The sequence below is a fragment of the Poromitra crassiceps genome, assembly GCF_964638095.1.
Source record: "Poromitra crassiceps genome assembly, chromosome: 11".
Lineage (NCBI taxonomy): Eukaryota > Metazoa > Chordata > Actinopteri > Beryciformes > Melamphaidae > Poromitra > Poromitra crassiceps.
This window is the reverse complement of record NC_139643.1, coordinates 47,367,543-47,384,203: the sequence shown is the minus strand read 5'-3', so window position 1 is coordinate 47,384,203 and position 16,661 is coordinate 47,367,543. Positions and strand designations below refer to the sequence as shown.

The 16,661-nt window shown below is 43.2% G+C and overlaps 3 protein-coding genes across 3 annotated transcripts; 1 reads left to right on the top strand and 2 right to left on the bottom strand.

Moving 5' to 3' along the window:
- Positions 1-167: 167 nt before the first annotated feature.
- LOC310785241 (c-Myc-binding protein-like) lies at positions 168-3,252 on the top strand. The gene is made up of 5 exons (XM_083646250.1): positions 168-461; positions 611-683; positions 777-825; positions 1,346-1,475; positions 1,790-3,252. The coding sequence occupies exons 1-5, from the start codon at positions 447-449 to the stop codon at positions 1,832-1,834; spliced, it is 312 nt and encodes a 103-aa protein (XP_083502376.1). The 5' UTR covers positions 168-446; the 3' UTR covers positions 1,835-3,252.
- Positions 3,253-3,414: 162 nt separating this feature from the next.
- On the bottom strand, positions 3,415-4,914 carry LOC310785476 (gap junction alpha-9 protein-like; the record flags this gene model as incomplete). Its single annotated transcript, XM_083646562.1, has 1 exon — positions 3,415-4,914. The coding sequence occupies one exon, from the start codon at positions 4,912-4,914 to the stop codon at positions 3,415-3,417; it is 1,500 nt and encodes a 499-aa protein (XP_083502688.1).
- Positions 4,915-10,036: 5,122 nt separating this feature from the next.
- LOC310785611 (uncharacterized protein) lies at positions 10,037-16,609 on the bottom strand. The gene is made up of 6 exons (XM_083646745.1): positions 16,473-16,609; positions 13,835-13,939; positions 12,734-12,837; positions 12,378-12,576; positions 12,222-12,278; positions 10,037-10,915 (listed from the first exon to the last, which is right to left on the bottom strand). The coding sequence occupies exons 1-6, from the start codon at positions 16,535-16,537 to the stop codon at positions 10,699-10,701; spliced, it is 747 nt and encodes a 248-aa protein (XP_083502871.1). The 5' UTR covers positions 16,538-16,609; the 3' UTR covers positions 10,037-10,698.
- Between the last annotated feature and the right edge of the window lie 52 nt (positions 16,610-16,661).

Below are 16,661 nucleotides of genomic sequence, written 5' to 3'. Positions count from 1 at the left end.
AGATGACCACAGATCTATATAACGCAACTCATTACAGACTACAAGTGAAGTCGTTCCACATGTTCTACAAATCACTAGTGAGGATCTAGAGTTATCGAGCACATGACCAATGGAAGGCCCCTCCTCCCTCCCAGTCCCTCCTCGCCTTTGCATTCGAGAACCAGGCAGCTTCTGGGTGTAGTAGGCTATTAACAAGTAATACACGCGTTATTAAAACGCACTCTTTTGTCACGGTGGTAGACTGTTCTCCCCGCAAGTCGTTTATCTTATATGCTATCGTCGGGGATAAATGCATGTTATTTCCGCATCTTTATGAGCGTTTTCGTCTGTTGTTATGGCAACGTGAGTGTAGCACAACACATCGCACAGCTGCCGGGAGTTGAGCGTTAATTACTCTTTGTCACAACTTTTTTCGCTAACTGTGACAGCTATAAAACGACGCACTCATGGCCCATTACAGAGTAAGTATTCGGTAACGTCACTTTTTAGTTGAAATTCTTGTTTAAGTTTCATTGTTGTTATGCGTTATAGCTAGTCTTCCGCAGCCCCAGCTGTGCTAACTACACAGCAAGGTGCGAGCTAACCGTATGTCACTATCGTTTGTTTTCAGGCCCCAGAATCGAAACGAGAACAATTTCGAAGGTACCTAGAAAAATCTGGGGTCATTGACAGTCTAACCAGTGGTAAGTAACTATAAAGTTCAAACACCAATGTAATGCAGACTTGTTACTAATAATGCATGTTGATTAAACCATCCATTTATTTGCCTTTTGCAGTATTAGTGACACTTTATGAAGAGACCGACAAACCCAATAATGCCTTGGAGTATCCTTTTGTTGAGTATGCAGCTTTGGTTAGTATTTGAAACAGTTATTGTTTGTAAAGTGATGTTTGAGGACACCCCCCCCCCCCCCCCCCCCCCGCCCGACACACACACACACACACACACACACACACACACACACACACACACACACACAAGTAATGCTGTGTTTCTATGAGCCTAGATCACAGGAGAAGTCGTTATTTCTTGGTCTGTGTGTGTCCCAAGGTAAGGTAAAATTTGACATTTCTGTCACTGGCTTGGGGGGGATACTAAAGCCTGGTAATTATATTATTATATAATTATATAAATTCAGTGATTACCAAACTGGAGAAAGGCTGAACATACACAAGCATCACAAAATATATGTAGGTACGGTGCCGATATTTAATTTTAAAACATTTATCGGCCGATACCCATGGCGTCCCAGAATCCTCGTGCATCCCTAGTCAGGATCAAGCTACATTATGACCACAGATTACGCTGAAGGTTCAGAGAACACGTTGACCTTGACCGACACAGTTTCATAAAGGTCCACCTGGGCGCGGGCGGTCCGGTGCCGGCCGACACCGACGGTCTGCACGCAGAGCTGGCTGAGCTGCAGCAGAAGTGCACCCTACTCCTGGAGGAGAACAAAGAGCTGAGAAACAGGGTGAGATGCTGCTCAAATATTTTTTGCCAGATAGACCCTTTTCACGGTGGTCATTTTGTGTCTCAAAGGCAGGATAAACACTGGTCTACCAAAACATTAATTATGGTTTCCAACTTCCAGTCCAGTTAGGTGTTCCAGTGCTGGGGCCTTAATTAGTGAGTTGGTGCACCTGTGTTTACCCTGCCTTTTAGACACAAAATGGCAGCCGTGTAAAGGGTCTATAGACAAAAACGTATGTAGAACCGCACGCTTCCCCCCCCCTGTTGCAAATCAAATCTTAACCGTACTTTTTTATATGTATATAATTTTTTCAGCTTTTGAAATATGAACCATCGCCTGAGGAAGGAGCAGCAGAGTAGAGAAGAGGAATCTAATTCCCAAACAAAAAAGTTGTATAATGGTATTTCTTTGTAGAAATATGTAAATGTTTATTACCTAATGATGGGTGTACAGTGAATAGTAAAATCACTGTAGATTTTTGTTATGTAACAAGCAGCAACTTGTTCTTTCTCAGTAATAAAAATGGCCTTTCACCATTCAGCATAATTTTGTTGATGTTCTAAGTTGATTTTTGCTCCTCTGATCCCAACAACAGATTTTGCGTAGCTACTTAGTCACTGATTTGAAATAACTTGATTAACAAAAACATTAATGACATTATTTGTTAGAATGGCATTTTATTTGTCAAAGAAATTATATAATTGATATCAATTGCATGGCTCAATGTCAAGTAAAAAACAAATAATATAAATGCAATAAATCGCTAGTAACTGCCCACAAGCTTGATAGGAAATTGAGATCTGATAGAAAGCAACACATCGAAAGATTAAAATTTTAAGTATGTCACAATTAGTACCACAACAGCAAATATTTTTGATATTTTGTAGCTACTTTTTTGTTTTGTTTTTATGTTTTTGTATGGCTTCAAATTGTTGCAGGCACCTTCAGAGCTGCGTGTTTTGTGTAATAGTTCATTTTGTCATTGAATCAACACTTGTGTTAAACAGGTAAACGCTAAACAAGATAAAGACAGTCGTCGTGCGTATAGAGAATTCAAACCACATTGAAACATGTTGGAACAACGGTTGGATTCATTCAAACACAGTTATTGATTCAATTGTTCAATTGTCTGGTTACATAACAACAAACTCCTGCCTAGAGCAGTATAGCCTACTAGGTTTTATGTTTTCCATGACTGTTGTTTTATTTTAAACCGACTTGTTTCCCACAACCAAAAGATTAAAGGTCCATCTGAATCTCTAACAGAACAGAGACACAAACAATGAGTGCGTTTACATGCTCAGAATAATCCGATAAGTGTCAGGAATAATCAGGTAATGACAATAATCTGATTGACATGTTTAGATGCACTTCAGTAAGTAGCGGGGACCACGCCTCAAAGTGTGTCAGAGTGTGGACATTGAGATTGGGCCATGCACTGAATAAAATTGAGGAGTCAGCAAAAAGCTAGGTGTGTTTATCGGATTTCTCATAATCCAGTAACAGCCTTTATCTGATAAAGCATATCGGACTATGCTGTTAAATTACCACTTGAATAATCTGGTAACTCCATGAATCAGATACTGATCGCTTTATTCGTGTGTATGTAAACGCACTCAACGTGTTGTGGTCAGTGTGAATATCACTAAACATAATCTGTTCAACTTGCAGGCTAAGAGCATTAGAACGCATCTTTGCTTTATTCTCCAATAACTGTTTTTTAAATTGTTTGTAAAAAAGGGTGTTTAGAGTCACAGGTATAAGAATCTCTTGCAAACAAGAGAAGGCCATAACCATTATAGCAATAAAGGCTTTTTAAACGTTTGCACCTGCAAGTGCCTTGGCTTTCTCTTTTTTGAACTGAAACTATAGCTGTGTCCACATAACTCGCATGCAAACATGGCCGACTCTGGAGTTCCGTTGCCATGGTGACGTATGTTTAGATCTGCAGGTCGGTCGGTGCCTGCCTGCTGCTGGCGCTGCTTGCTGCTGACGCTCTGCCGTTGGGAGAGGAGGCGGCGGGGGCGGGGCTGTCGCTGTGCCGAGACACAGAGCTCAGGTGCCCCGCGGACTCGGGGCTCTGCGAGCCGTTCAATCTGTCCAGGTCTGATTTAGTGAGCGTCCTGAGGCGAGGGGCAACCAAGCTGCCCCGCGGCTTCATGCCGATGCTCCCGGGGTAGGAGTCCCCGCTGTCCGAGCTGTTCCCCTCCACCACTGTGGAGCAGTTCCACGGCGCACTGACCCTCTGTGATCTTCTCGCGATGCCTGACAAGGCGGCTGCAGAGAGGGCGGGAGAGAATGCAGAGCTCCCTGGGTCCTCGCGATGGGGCGGAGGCCGGCCCAGATGCTCCGGCTCGTCCTGTTTGCCCGCGGGAGGAGAGCGCGTCTCGCTGCTCGTGTTGTTGGAGTTGCTGTTGTGCTCAGTGGGGCTCGGCAGAACCTCCTTGCGGTCCCTGTGGCTGTCCGAGGCGGGCTTTGCGCCGGGCTCTCCTCCCTGTATCGGGACAAAGACCGAGGAGGCGTTGAGCAGCGGGTACGTCGGCCCGTTGCCCTGCGTCTCCAGCAGTAATGTGTAGCCACTCGGCGCTGTGGGAATAGTAGCCTTGCGACCCGCAGATGTGCCCGCGCACACCTGATGCACACCAGAGTTCTTTTTGGACGTGCTGACGCAGTAGTCATCGACGTCATCCTTAAGATGTGGGTAGCAGTCCAGGATGGCCGCCTTCAGCTTCTTGTAGCCCAAGTGCATGATCTCCAGCAGGCTGAGAAACAGCGAGATGCAGGCTATCACCTGCATGAACATCATGAAGACGCTTTTCTCTGTGGGTCTGGAGACAAAGCAGTGTACGACATTCGGACAAGGCTCCCTTTCACACTCATAAAGAGGGGTCAGGTAGAGGCCGTAGAGGAGATACTGGCCCGTCATGAAGCCGACCTCCACCAGTGAGCGAGTAACAATGTGGGCCACGTACGTGCGCAGCAGAGAGCCCCTCAGCGGTGCCTTGTTGAGCTTCCCCTGCTCCAGTTGCCTCATCTCGCGCTCGATCCGCCTCCGCACCGCCACCAGCTCCGCGTCCACCGACCCGAGTTCCCGGCGAAGGGCCACCTTCTTCCAGTGGCGCTCCTTCTCCAGGGCTCGCAGCTGGTAGATGGCGTGACCCATGTAGACGAGGGACGGCGAGGACACGAAGATGACCTGCAGCACCCAGTAGCGGATGAGCGAGATGGGGAAGGCTTGATCATAGCAGACATTGCGGCAGCCAGGCTGCTCAGTGTTGCAGATGAAGTCGGCCTGCTCGTCGGTCCACACGTCCTCCGCTGCCACGCCCAATACCAGCATCCGGAATACGAACAGGATGGTCAGCCAGATCTTACCGACCATGGTGGAGTGGATGTGCACCTCCTCCAAGATCCCACCCAGGAAGTTCCAGTCTCCCATTTTCACACCAGCAGTGCTGTAATCAACAGGAGGGGGGGGGGGGGGGGGGGTCATGTTGTTGTTTGCCAATTGCTTTGTTATTGTGAGAATGGAAATTAGATTGTTTTGATTTTGATTCGGCAATAGAAAAAGCAATAATACAAAATACAACTTATTTCCATTGTGGTCATTGATCTTATGGCAGCAAAGATCTGAATGGCCAGGCAGTCTCAAACAATAAAACTGACCACTAATATCTACAAATTTCAATAACATTACAGCTGAGTGAAGAGCAAAAGAAAAGCAGCAGCAATAAACTAAAAACGAATAAATTATGCCCCTTTTTGCTGAGGACCCCCTGGAACCCCCTCAAGGACCCCTGGGGGTCCCCCCGGACCACACTTTGAAGTTTAAAGTTTGTGTGTTATGAATGGAATTATTGTTAAATTACTGCAAAATGTTGCTGTTTACCTGATATGAAGAATATAAAAGATAATTATAAATATTTACACGGTTATTACAGCAATTTATTAGCAGTCTAATAAAATGTCACTTGCAAAGACATGGGAATTGGTCATCATTAGACATGATCCATTTCAAAATAATCAAATAACCATTGATAGCTAATTGTAACCCACAATGTCATTTTTAGGTGTGTTTACCACAACAAAGAACATAGAAAAACATGTATTAAACTGATCGTTTTGTTTTGGCCCACAGCAATGTCTTTGCAACATGAAAATGTTTGAAATGAGTAAACTTACCTTTCATTTTGGATATGAAATGTAAAGACAATAAAATAAAATAGGCAATCAAATCTGCTGTTGAACACAATCGTAAGTACATGGTTAATCTCTTTTTTATCCTCTTCGAGAAAATGGCAAATATAAAATTTGAAGCGCTGTTGGAGATCTCAGGCTGCGCTGCTGGTGAAAGCTAAAATAATGATCCATGTTGGCTCCAGTTGATCAGAACTTATAGCCTGCGAAGGGAAATCAATGCTGTGTTGTGTTGCCAATTGACCTTCCAGCGGTATGCTGCCAGTCATCGGCTTGATTGTGTTTATAAAAATATTCAATCAGTTGTTGGATGCCGAACCGGTTGACCCTGAAATTCACCCTGTGCTGCAGGTCAGACAGAACACCATGGGTTCCTGCTGTGCTTATTATTTATGAAATGGTTCAAATGTTAACTTGTGTTTGTGACCACAAGATTTATTAAAATATTCCATTTCCAGTGGTCATTTTAGGACAGATGTTTTCAAACATTACATTAGTTATTCCACTTTCCCAGAGTCAGAAACTAATAAATGTGTTCAGACAGACCTTTTTTTTATGTATTTGGTGTAGTCTGAAGTGTGTCAAACAGCAATATCAGGCTATCTTGGCACAATTGTTGGGAGTGTCTATGGGATCAAATAACATAATCATGATCCCATAGGCCAGTGGTTCTCAGTGGGGTCCCCACTGCTCAGCAAAAATGTCCCGACCCCCAGGTTGAGAATCACTGGTCTAAATTGTCTGGGGGGAGGCCCACAGTTTCACACTTTGAAAACCCGTTTTAGGACATTCGATTGTTTCTCCTTAATGTCTATGTTGTACAGTGAAATATTTAGATCTGCCCAAAACAAGAGACCCCAGTTTTATTTCTTACCTTATTCAAACTATGTGATAAAAGTCAAATCTCGCAATAAGTTGGGTTATGTGGTGAGAAGATATTTGCAGCTGGGGGATCTACTGACAACTTTATCTAGAGCAGAGGTTCTCAAATGTTTTACAGCCAAGGACCCCTTACAAGATAGAAAATATATGGGGACCTCCTCATTCTGATTTGTGATTTTGGCCTAAGCCTAATTGTTTCCACGGCAACGTGCTTGACTTTTAAATTGATAGGTTTGTTAGATTAGAATGTAATCCATGAACCATTTAAATTTTAAAGCATACAATATTTTTGTTGAACTATGAAGCTTTTGGGAAAAAAATTGTTTATTTTTATTGAAAACTTTTCGCAGACCCCCTTGGCACTATGATTTCCATAGGAGGCCCCAGTGTGAATCAACCCTCTAACCCTGGTGGTGTTTGTGCTATGATCTACCTGTTGAGCTGCACAGCAGACCAAGCTGCTCCGCTTGTGGTCAACAAGGTGCGAATTTCTCACTGGACCTTTGACTTTTCTCAGCCATACGTGCAGCATCTTGGTTGCCAAACAGTAGAATCTGCGAGCTCCTGTGTTTTAATCTCAGCTATGCTCGGCAATGCAACTAAAGCGGAGCTTGCACACTACCATTGTACTTCTGATCAATACTATTTATTTTTCAATACCATGATCAATGGGGCATGTCCGATTTCATACATGGTTGCTTCTCTGTGAATCTAATTAAGTTGTTCCTCCCAGCTACCATGATTTACAGTATATCCCATTGACAGGAAATCAATGGACCAGCTGGCTCGCTTGACAAACTGTGCTGCTCGGCTTTCCATGGAGGCATCATGCTCTTCCCCTCCCCGAAATACTACCATTAAACAGCCCTTGAGCAAGGCACTTCTGCACAATCACCAACAGCAGTGGTTCCATTACTAGTCCTAATAATAAACTCTCTTCAGGTAACTATCTAAAAGGAGTTTTAGTGCTTTACAAGCCACAAAATAAGGCAAATACTGTATATAGCAACAGCATAGGAAAGGTTACATGACTATGGTGTTAATAGTCATGTTAATGAACTTTTCATAGCAGCCCTTTTGACACGTCGAAAGCAGGGTAAACACAGCTGTAACCAAAAACAATAATGTTCCATTCCATTTAGGTGTTCCCTCGTTAATGTTATTGCTACACCCAGGGCTGTAGTGGTGGCTAAACGCACGTAAACCGTGTTTACGTACCTTTTTCAATGCTCTGCAGCGTTTAGGCACCTTTTAAGATCGTTTACTCACATGTTTAAATCGTTTATGCACACTTATTATTGTAAGAGTTTTAACACGTTCGCGTAAACTCCGTTGATGCGGAGACCACACCAAGCACGTCACACACCAAAAGAAAAGAAAAAAGATTACACATGGGCATGGCACTGACCAGGATCTCCGCGAACCGTAGCCTATTTTTGTGGAGCGCTCCGCGGGAAAGGTACACGGCCCCGGTCACGTTGGTGCCTTTATCGAGCTGTGCTTGCCTGCCCAGACAGCGCTCCCTTCAAACAACTTAACGGTGCCATTGTGCCAGCGATGCGCAATGCGCATTTGGAGACCAGCTCATGGTGAGCTGAACATAGGTAAGGTAAAGGTTGGTTAAAAATGTGTGTCCGGAGTGGGGAAAATCATATAGGCTCACCGTTTTACAACTGAAGAGTGAATCACTGGCGTAAGAAACATGATTGATTTCTCTCTGATCAAGTAAAGTTTGTAACATTAGGTGCGTGCGAGTCGACTTGAATAGTCCAGGTGCTACAAAGCCAATATAATACGACCATGTTGAAAACTATCTAGAAACATACTGGTGTTTGTTGTGCCGAGATCTGTATAAATAAATATTGGCTGACTAAAATTTAGTGGCCAGAGTGGCAGAACCACTTTTATTTCCATGTACAGTATGTTGTCTACCTATCCTTGCCCAATGTGTTTGTGGACAGTTTGAATTATATATTGGTATTCAAGAATCACAGATTCAATCTGTCTACATACTTTTAGCTATAAAGCTGAAGCTGACAATCACAGGTAGCCTACAGTGTGTGAGAGAGAACTATATTACTCTTCAAACTGTATATACTGGGTTCATACAAGGTCCTTTAAAGTAGGCTACCTACTGTATAATTTAACTTTTCATACCTGGAGAAATTCAACAAATGTTCAATAAATACATTTTATATTGATTGTTTAGGCCTAATTATTTGTAAAGTCACAACACATTAGAGGTGTGTGTAGTTCATTTTGCTCTCAAATGCACCAGGTTGATGAATTTTACTTTAAAATGTAAAAAAAAAATCTTCCGGGGGAGAATCCCCCCGGACCCCCCTTGAGGGGCAAGGCCCATCCCATAGCCAGCTACTTTTTCTATCTGGCTGGCTACTCAGAAATGTGGGGGAACCCCCTGATATACCTTATAGGGCTATATGATTCAGATTAAGTTGTTATATATACTCTCATATTTTGTCTTGTATATCGGTCACGGAAGCTTATTTATCCGCCGTTATAACACTGCCGGTGCCGCAAGAGAAAGCTGCCTCGAGTCAAAAGTATAGTTTACCCACTTTTTTTTTTACCACTACAGCACTGGTTACACCCGTTTACCCTGCTTTTCACATGTCAAAATGGCTGCCGAGTCTGAATAAAAATAAAAGCAGCGATGACCTCTTGTTCAGTAGTGGATTTAAACATTTGATCTTTGCTGCTGATTTGTAGGGAGCAAAAGACTGCACTGTTCAAGATTTAAGACATAAAAAGGAACCAAGTGTTTGATTTGTGCAACTGTATGAATGTGAAGCACCATGTGGCTGAAGACACAAACATGCTTTGTCAACCTTAACTGAATAAAGGTAAAAAAAAATAAGGGAGGTACGGTGGTGCAGTGGTAAGCACTATCGCCTCACAGCTCGAAGGTCGTGGGTTCGATTCCCACCTGGGGACGAGGTGAACGCTGAAGGAATGCGTGCCCGTCCGCATGTCCTCGAGTGCCCACCGCCCGGGTGGGGTCGGCAAAAGGGCCTTTCTGTGTGGAGTTTGCATGTTCTCCCCGTGCCTCCCGGGGGTTTTCCTTCATATAGGAACCCCCTTCACAAAAACATGCAATATCCTGGTTGCTAATGTGGTTCCTCCTCTGGTCGTTAAGGGCGCCTGTTCAGAGGGAGGGGAACTGGTTGGAATAGCGTGAACCTCCCACGTGCTATGTCCTACCGGTGAAGCTTCCTCTGTCAGGTGAAAAGAAGCGGCTGGCTAACTGCCCATGTCTCGGAGGAAGCATGGAGCCAGTCTCGGCTCTCCCCAGATCGGCAGAGGATGGAGTAGCAACCAGGATTGAGAAATCAAGTGAGCACTAATGGGGGATAAAATGGGATAAAAAAATCAGGGGAAAAAAAATAACGACTTCGAACTCTTTGATTGCGAATAAAAATGTGATAGACAATTTCCCATACATGTTATCCATTTATTACTCTCAAAATAACATGTTTTCTTCTTCTTCCAACAAATAACTAAAGACAGAAGGTTAGGAGGATAAAACATGCAAATGGTGACAAAGCGTGGAAAACTATGGAGCTGTGTAAACCTCAGAGGAAGTCTGGCTCCTCTTCTCCGAACAATATTTGGGAAGCTGTTCCAAAATGAAAAGCCATTTGAAAAAAGTGGCACCTGCTCTTACAGAAAATGATTGATAACACAGCTAAAACAAATTATTGTACATATTAAACAGTTCGTAATTTAAGCCAGTGGTAGACAAAACCCTAAGACTTGAACAGACTGGATTCTCAGATTTTTTACATACTGGTCGGATATATAGGGTTGAGAATAGAACCCTGCATTTACGGTGTATAAAAAAAGGCAATAGAAATACCCTTGAACATGGAAGCTGCTGAAATGTCTGATATTCCTTGAGGCAAATCTGACCAAAGCCATATAAGAAAACAAAGCTTAACAGAATAGAACAAACACTCCACACCTGGATCAGTGGGACATCACATTCATGTCATCCCTTTTCAGAAACAAATACAGATGATTACAAAGCATTTTTTTTTCCTGACAAATGACTGTTCTTTTATCAATGTATACCCCGGCCCTTCTGCCAGGGAACAGGGCTTATAGAGGAGGGAGCAGACACTTCCTAGTGTCCCCCAGACTTGCGACCAGCCCAAGATCGGGAACGAGAACGCGAACGAGAACGCGATCTCGATACGGACCGGGACCTGGAGCGGGAAGCCGTTCGTCGCACTTCCTCCTCGGTGTAATGGGAAGTGGAGGGCGGGTGGACGTTCTCTCGTGGAGTTGCGGATCTGGAGCGTGATCGAGACCTGGCTCTGGATTCTCTCGGAGGCCTCGGCCTGCATCGGACGAGAAGGGAGAGACGAAAGGAGAAAACTGGCTATGAAAGAGGAAACTCATTGAAAAGTAACATGGTGCGAAGAGGAATTTGTCCTGGTCAGGACAAATTTGTATTGGTGCAGGAACGTATTGAACTCACACGGTGACAAATGTACATGGTGGACATTTATGAGTGTGTTTTAAGCACTGAGTGCTGGTCTGGATGGATTTGGTTTACTGTATACCTTTCTGTCGTTATCTTACCTTTCTGAGTATATATACACACACACACATACATACATACATACATACATACATACATACATAAAAATAACATTATCCCAAATGTGTAAGATCCCATCATTTGGCATATAATTATGCGAAAACACGAAAAATGTATTTGCAATACCTTTTGCCCCAGGTCTGAAACTGAGACAGACATTAGTATGATCAACGCTGACAGGCGTGAACCAAATGACATCTAAACAAGGCAACAGTAAACATGTCATCCCCCACGATCGACACAATGCCCTTTAGGCCAAAAGAAGAAGAAAAAAGAAATGAAAACGAATGGAACAATTGCACACATAAATCCCCAAAAGTTTGGTCAAAATCTGAATCGGTGGCGCCCAACATATTGTGCCTGACGGACAGGCCAACCCCGGGCCGATCCATAGTACCTCCCTGAATTAATCCAATTGATCTCGCATGTCTAAACACAGGAATCCTAATCTATCACGAACTGTCCTGACATGTCAGTAATGTAACTGTCTCATCATCACACATCATGTAATCTCTGTACCACAGCTTAATGTACTGTACCATGCCTCTGTACCAGCACTAACTGATCTATTATGATGTCAGCTCTCTGCACCTCTTCCTCATCCAAGTACTGTATCCATGCCGTCTTGATGCTTGTAGGATACAGTACTTACCGTATTAACCCTTTACACCTCTTCCTCTCATGAGAGCTTAAAGCCCCCCGCCAGTCAGTTTTGTCGTTTTTAAGATATTTCATGTGTAGCTGTGTTTTTTCCCTGCTCTGCTAAGTAGCTAAAGTGTTTGTCACTGTATTTTGTTGACAAACAACCTTATTCTGGACTCAGTCATAAAAATGGTCTCGCGCTAAAAATGGGTGCTGCCGACGACCTCGGGTCGGATTCAAACCCGCGTCGGCCACGCAAAAGACCGAGCCTCGGTGGTACGCGTGCTACCAGGTGAGCCTTAAATCATCTTAAATACATGTATATTCAAGTAAGCCAAACCTCTGACACAAGAACCTTTACTTAAATGATTTTACATCATTGAAGAAAACGGAAGGTTCACCTGTCTTCTTCGCGACTCCTGCTTCTTCCTCTTGCATACGGCCGCCCACCACGAGACCTAAAAAGAGAGAGAGGGGGGGGGGGGGGTGTAATTTCTCGTTTCCCTTTTTCATAACGTTAAAACACACCACCGTTAAGTTAGCGACGTAAAACTCACTCTCTGGGACTCTCGGACCTCCTGGGTCGGCGCTCGTAAGACGGGCTGCGTGATCGATAACGGTCGTAGCTGCGGCTGCGGGAACGTCTGCGTCTGTTGCCCCGGTCGCCCCGGTCGCCCCTCTCGCCGCGGTCGTAGTCATCGTATCGCGATGAGCGGCCTGGAGGGCTGCTCTCCTTTGTCTTCATCTGGCCCGGTGCTGCCGCGCAACAGTGATGAGGCAACGGTCAGAAGGTGCACAAGACATCTTAATACATGCAGCAAGTCCAACCTTACACATTGTTATCACACTGCAATGTGATGTCACCTACCGATCTATTTTCAAAGAGAATTCACACACACACACACACACTTACTCTTTCGGTCTCCCTGGGCAAACTGGATTTCAATCTGTCTGCCACAAACCCATTTCCTGTCCAGGCTGTGAAGAGCATCCTCCGCATCACGCACGTCTTCAAACATGCTGAGTTGTTAAGGATTTTGTTTGTTTTCTTTGCATTAGTAAGGCCACACAATTTTAAATCAATGTTGAAAGAGAAATTCCCATAAAGCTGAAGTGAACAATGCAAAAACAATATTGTCTCATCTCACAAGATCATAACGTGATGCAAGGCATCCAATAAACATTTTAGCTTAATTTGCATGGCACAATATACAAGGTAAAAACAGTTGATATTTACAAGACATTACATGTCAGTTAACAGGGCAAAACCAGAAAAAATGGATTGGAAGCAGGAACACATTCTTTCAAAGTGGTTTTTGTAGAGATAAAAGATGAAGCAAGTATTTCAAAATACATCAAGTTGTTGTCTAAGCCAGGATCGCGACACAACATATATAACAAGAAATCAAATTAAAATACATGAATAATTAATTAAATTGTGTTTTGATTAAAATTAAAACGTCAATGACATCACACGGCAACTGATTTTGTTGTCATGTCAAATTGGTGTTTTTTGTCTTGGGAGGATACAAAATAATTCGGGCAGGTTACCTTATTAACCCCGCTTGACTTTGAACTTCATCTTGATCTTTACACTCTTTTACGGACTCCCAGAGGGACTTGGGTTTCCTGCTTTGCCTTTTCCTCCTGCTTTGCCTTTTCCTCTTTAATCTTTGCTTTTCGCCCAATCTTTGCCGCCATCTTTGTCTCCTCTTCATGCTTTAACCTTTTCTCTCTCTCTCTGTTCCTGAAGGTCTGTGTGTGACTTGTCTTTACAGCTACTCTATAAGGGTCTTTGATACTCTCTCTGTGTGGCGGCTTCCACAACTGGACGCTTTTACATTTTCTGAAGCAATGACAGAGAATAAAATATAAGTTAGATATTTATATTATGTGCAAGCAAAAATACAGTACAGTACAATCACAGCATATCTTCTCTGCTGAAAGGAAATTAAAACATTTTTTTGTTAGCATGAATCAACATTTTGAAATCTCACTCATTGGGAAAGGATATTGAATGTATGAAAATCCTCTTGGTCGACGTGTATAGAAGTCAAGTGGGATGTAGACATCTACTATTGGCCCATAGCGGCCAAACTCACGCCGCAAATCCTCAGGCCTGAACACCATAAATACAAATATGACTCAACTGTCCAAGAGAGACAAGCAACTACTTAGCAATCAGCATCAGGAGGTCAAGAGCTAATGAGTGGGTGAAGATTATGCAAGACGTATTGTAACACATTCAGACAGTGCAATGTGAATTTTTGAAATGTGACATGAATAGATTTCTCCTTTGTTTCTCCATTCGGGTGACATCTCAAATCTATAAGCTTTCAGCAATACCAGAATAACTGATTATGTCTAATGTGCACAAGTCATATAAAACCAATATGAAAACAGAATACAGAAACAGAATATAGTAAAACAGTGATTCTCAATGCTTTTCATATCAAGGACACCTAGTTTAGTCCACATTCGGACCCCCATTGGATGAAATTTGGTCTCTTGTACGCAAATGTGCTTTGCTAGATTTTGTCCAGAATTCCATGACTGGTGTTATCTGTAACGTTATTGTAGGTAGAGATAATCGTGATGCTGTGATCACGACAGGCATTCGTCAACATTCTCTAATGCAGTGGTTCTCAAAGTGGGGTCCTTAACTCATTCATGTATCTCCCTATTGGCTATACTAAAATAACAGCATTCAGTTTTCTGCTTAACTCATTCATGGCCAAAGACGTCTTTGACGTGTTATCAGGAATAGCCCAGAGGGCCAATGACGTGTTTTTGTTTTTATTAGTGCAGCGCGTAGTTCAAACACTTCCCCAGCCTGTGACATGTTATCAGGTCCCTCCCTAGCCTCAAAGACAGGCCGACAACACGCGATCAAACACATACCGCAGCTGTTGTTTTGAAATGAGCAGGAGGAAAAACAGAAAACAGAGAAACGCGCTTCCTTGTAGAGAGGAGAAACGCCATTGAAACGCCCCTCGGCGCGCTGCACTGGTCGCCTTGCTGCAGGGCGAACCTGGATTGAGTTGTTCGCGGAAGTCAAACCCGTGAGGAACATGATCGATCCGGTTCCAGCGCCTGGTCCCAAAGCCAAGCCGGACCCGTTCCTGTGTCGCAGCATTCGTCCCAGCCCGAACGAGAGGAGGAAAACGAAGCAGAGGCAGAGGAGGCTAGACGCTGATCTCAGACCAGTTTGGTGGTCCCCTCCTATGTTAATTTGCGGGGGAAGGAGGTGCGATCCAGCAGCAGCTGTGGACAGAACTCTCTGTGTGTGTGTGTGTGTGTGTGTGTGTGTGTGTGTCTGTGTGTCTGTCTGTCTGTCTGTGTGTCTGTCTGCACTCACTCACACTGAGTAAACTGTATTGTTGAATGTAAAAAAAGCACTTCATATATATATATATATATATATATATATATATATATATATATATTTTTTTTTTTTTTTGTCATTTGTGTCATAATGAATAATATTTACATGTCTGATGTCAATACAGTTCAAAATAAAAGAATTGAGAGCGAGTTCTGCCTGAGATTGTGTCGTTTACAAAAATGGCCTTTTCTCCTGTTTGTCTTCTCAGAGAGACCTTTTTGGTGAAAACAGGGTGTATATAAATGGCTATAAGTAGAGTACAGAACATGCTACAAGCTCACTTTTTTTCCCCTGGTGAACCCAGAGACATACATCTTCATTTTGAGGTATTGCAAATCACTTTGGTGCTAATAGATAATTTACTGTGGGTCTTGAAAGATGACCAACAATTATGAAAATCTTTGGCCTGTGCTAAATATTGGCAGTCCTAAACTGGCCATGAATGAGTTAAGAAGGTCCCCAGCAAAAAGGGGGATAATTTATTTTCGCTATAATTCCATCCATAGCCTATGGAACACAATTGTGGAATGTATGACTATTTGGGCCATAGGTTTCATTCTATAATAAAACATTAAATTAAAGCAACAATCTTATCAGATTGTGTGTGTGTGTGTGTGTGTGTGGGGGGGGGGTGGAACAAAATATTTAGGGGGTCCTTCACGTGAAACGTTTGAGAACCATTGCACTAATGTGTTGATTTCTTGTGGCCTTAAATGAAATAATAATAGTGTGAAGTTTTAGTTTAACAATTCATCAATTGCTAGGGATCCCCTGAACCCCCCCCCCCCCCCCCCCCTCAAGGACACCTGGAGGTCCCCGCTCCCCACGTTGAGAACCACTGTTACCACAAACAATGCATGATGCATTTTTTGTGATTAGCATGTGCTTTTGACCATCAACATTAGTTAGTTGCACTGCTAAACGGCAAAAATATATTAACAAAATTACTTGTAAACAGCATTTGTATATTTGGATCATTATTTAGGCCTTTAGTAACGCAATCGGATAGCGTTACATGTATTGCACTCTTCTTTGCAGGAAAATATATTGCTATGAAAGAAACTGTAACATTATGCTACAAAGAAATCATTCCATAAAGATCAAACTGCACAATTGGCCTAGTTAACGTTAACGTGAGACTCGTGTGAATTCAGCTAGTTAGCATACATAGGCTATGTAACATAGCTAACTTAGCTAGCTAAGCTAACGTGCCCGTTATTAACTACAGCATTTTTGCGGTGCTAACCGTGTTTAAATGTCGACTCACCTGGACTCATCAGAGATATTTCGGACGAACAGAGATGTATTTGGAGGCCTCATGTATCTGGCCATAATTAACGTTACAATCCGTGTAATCTTCGGATAAGCTACACTCACTGCTAAATTTGTTTAGAGAAAGGAATCTGCAAAGAAAAACCTGTGGCGCATGCGCACCCACAAAGCGCAAGTAAAACAA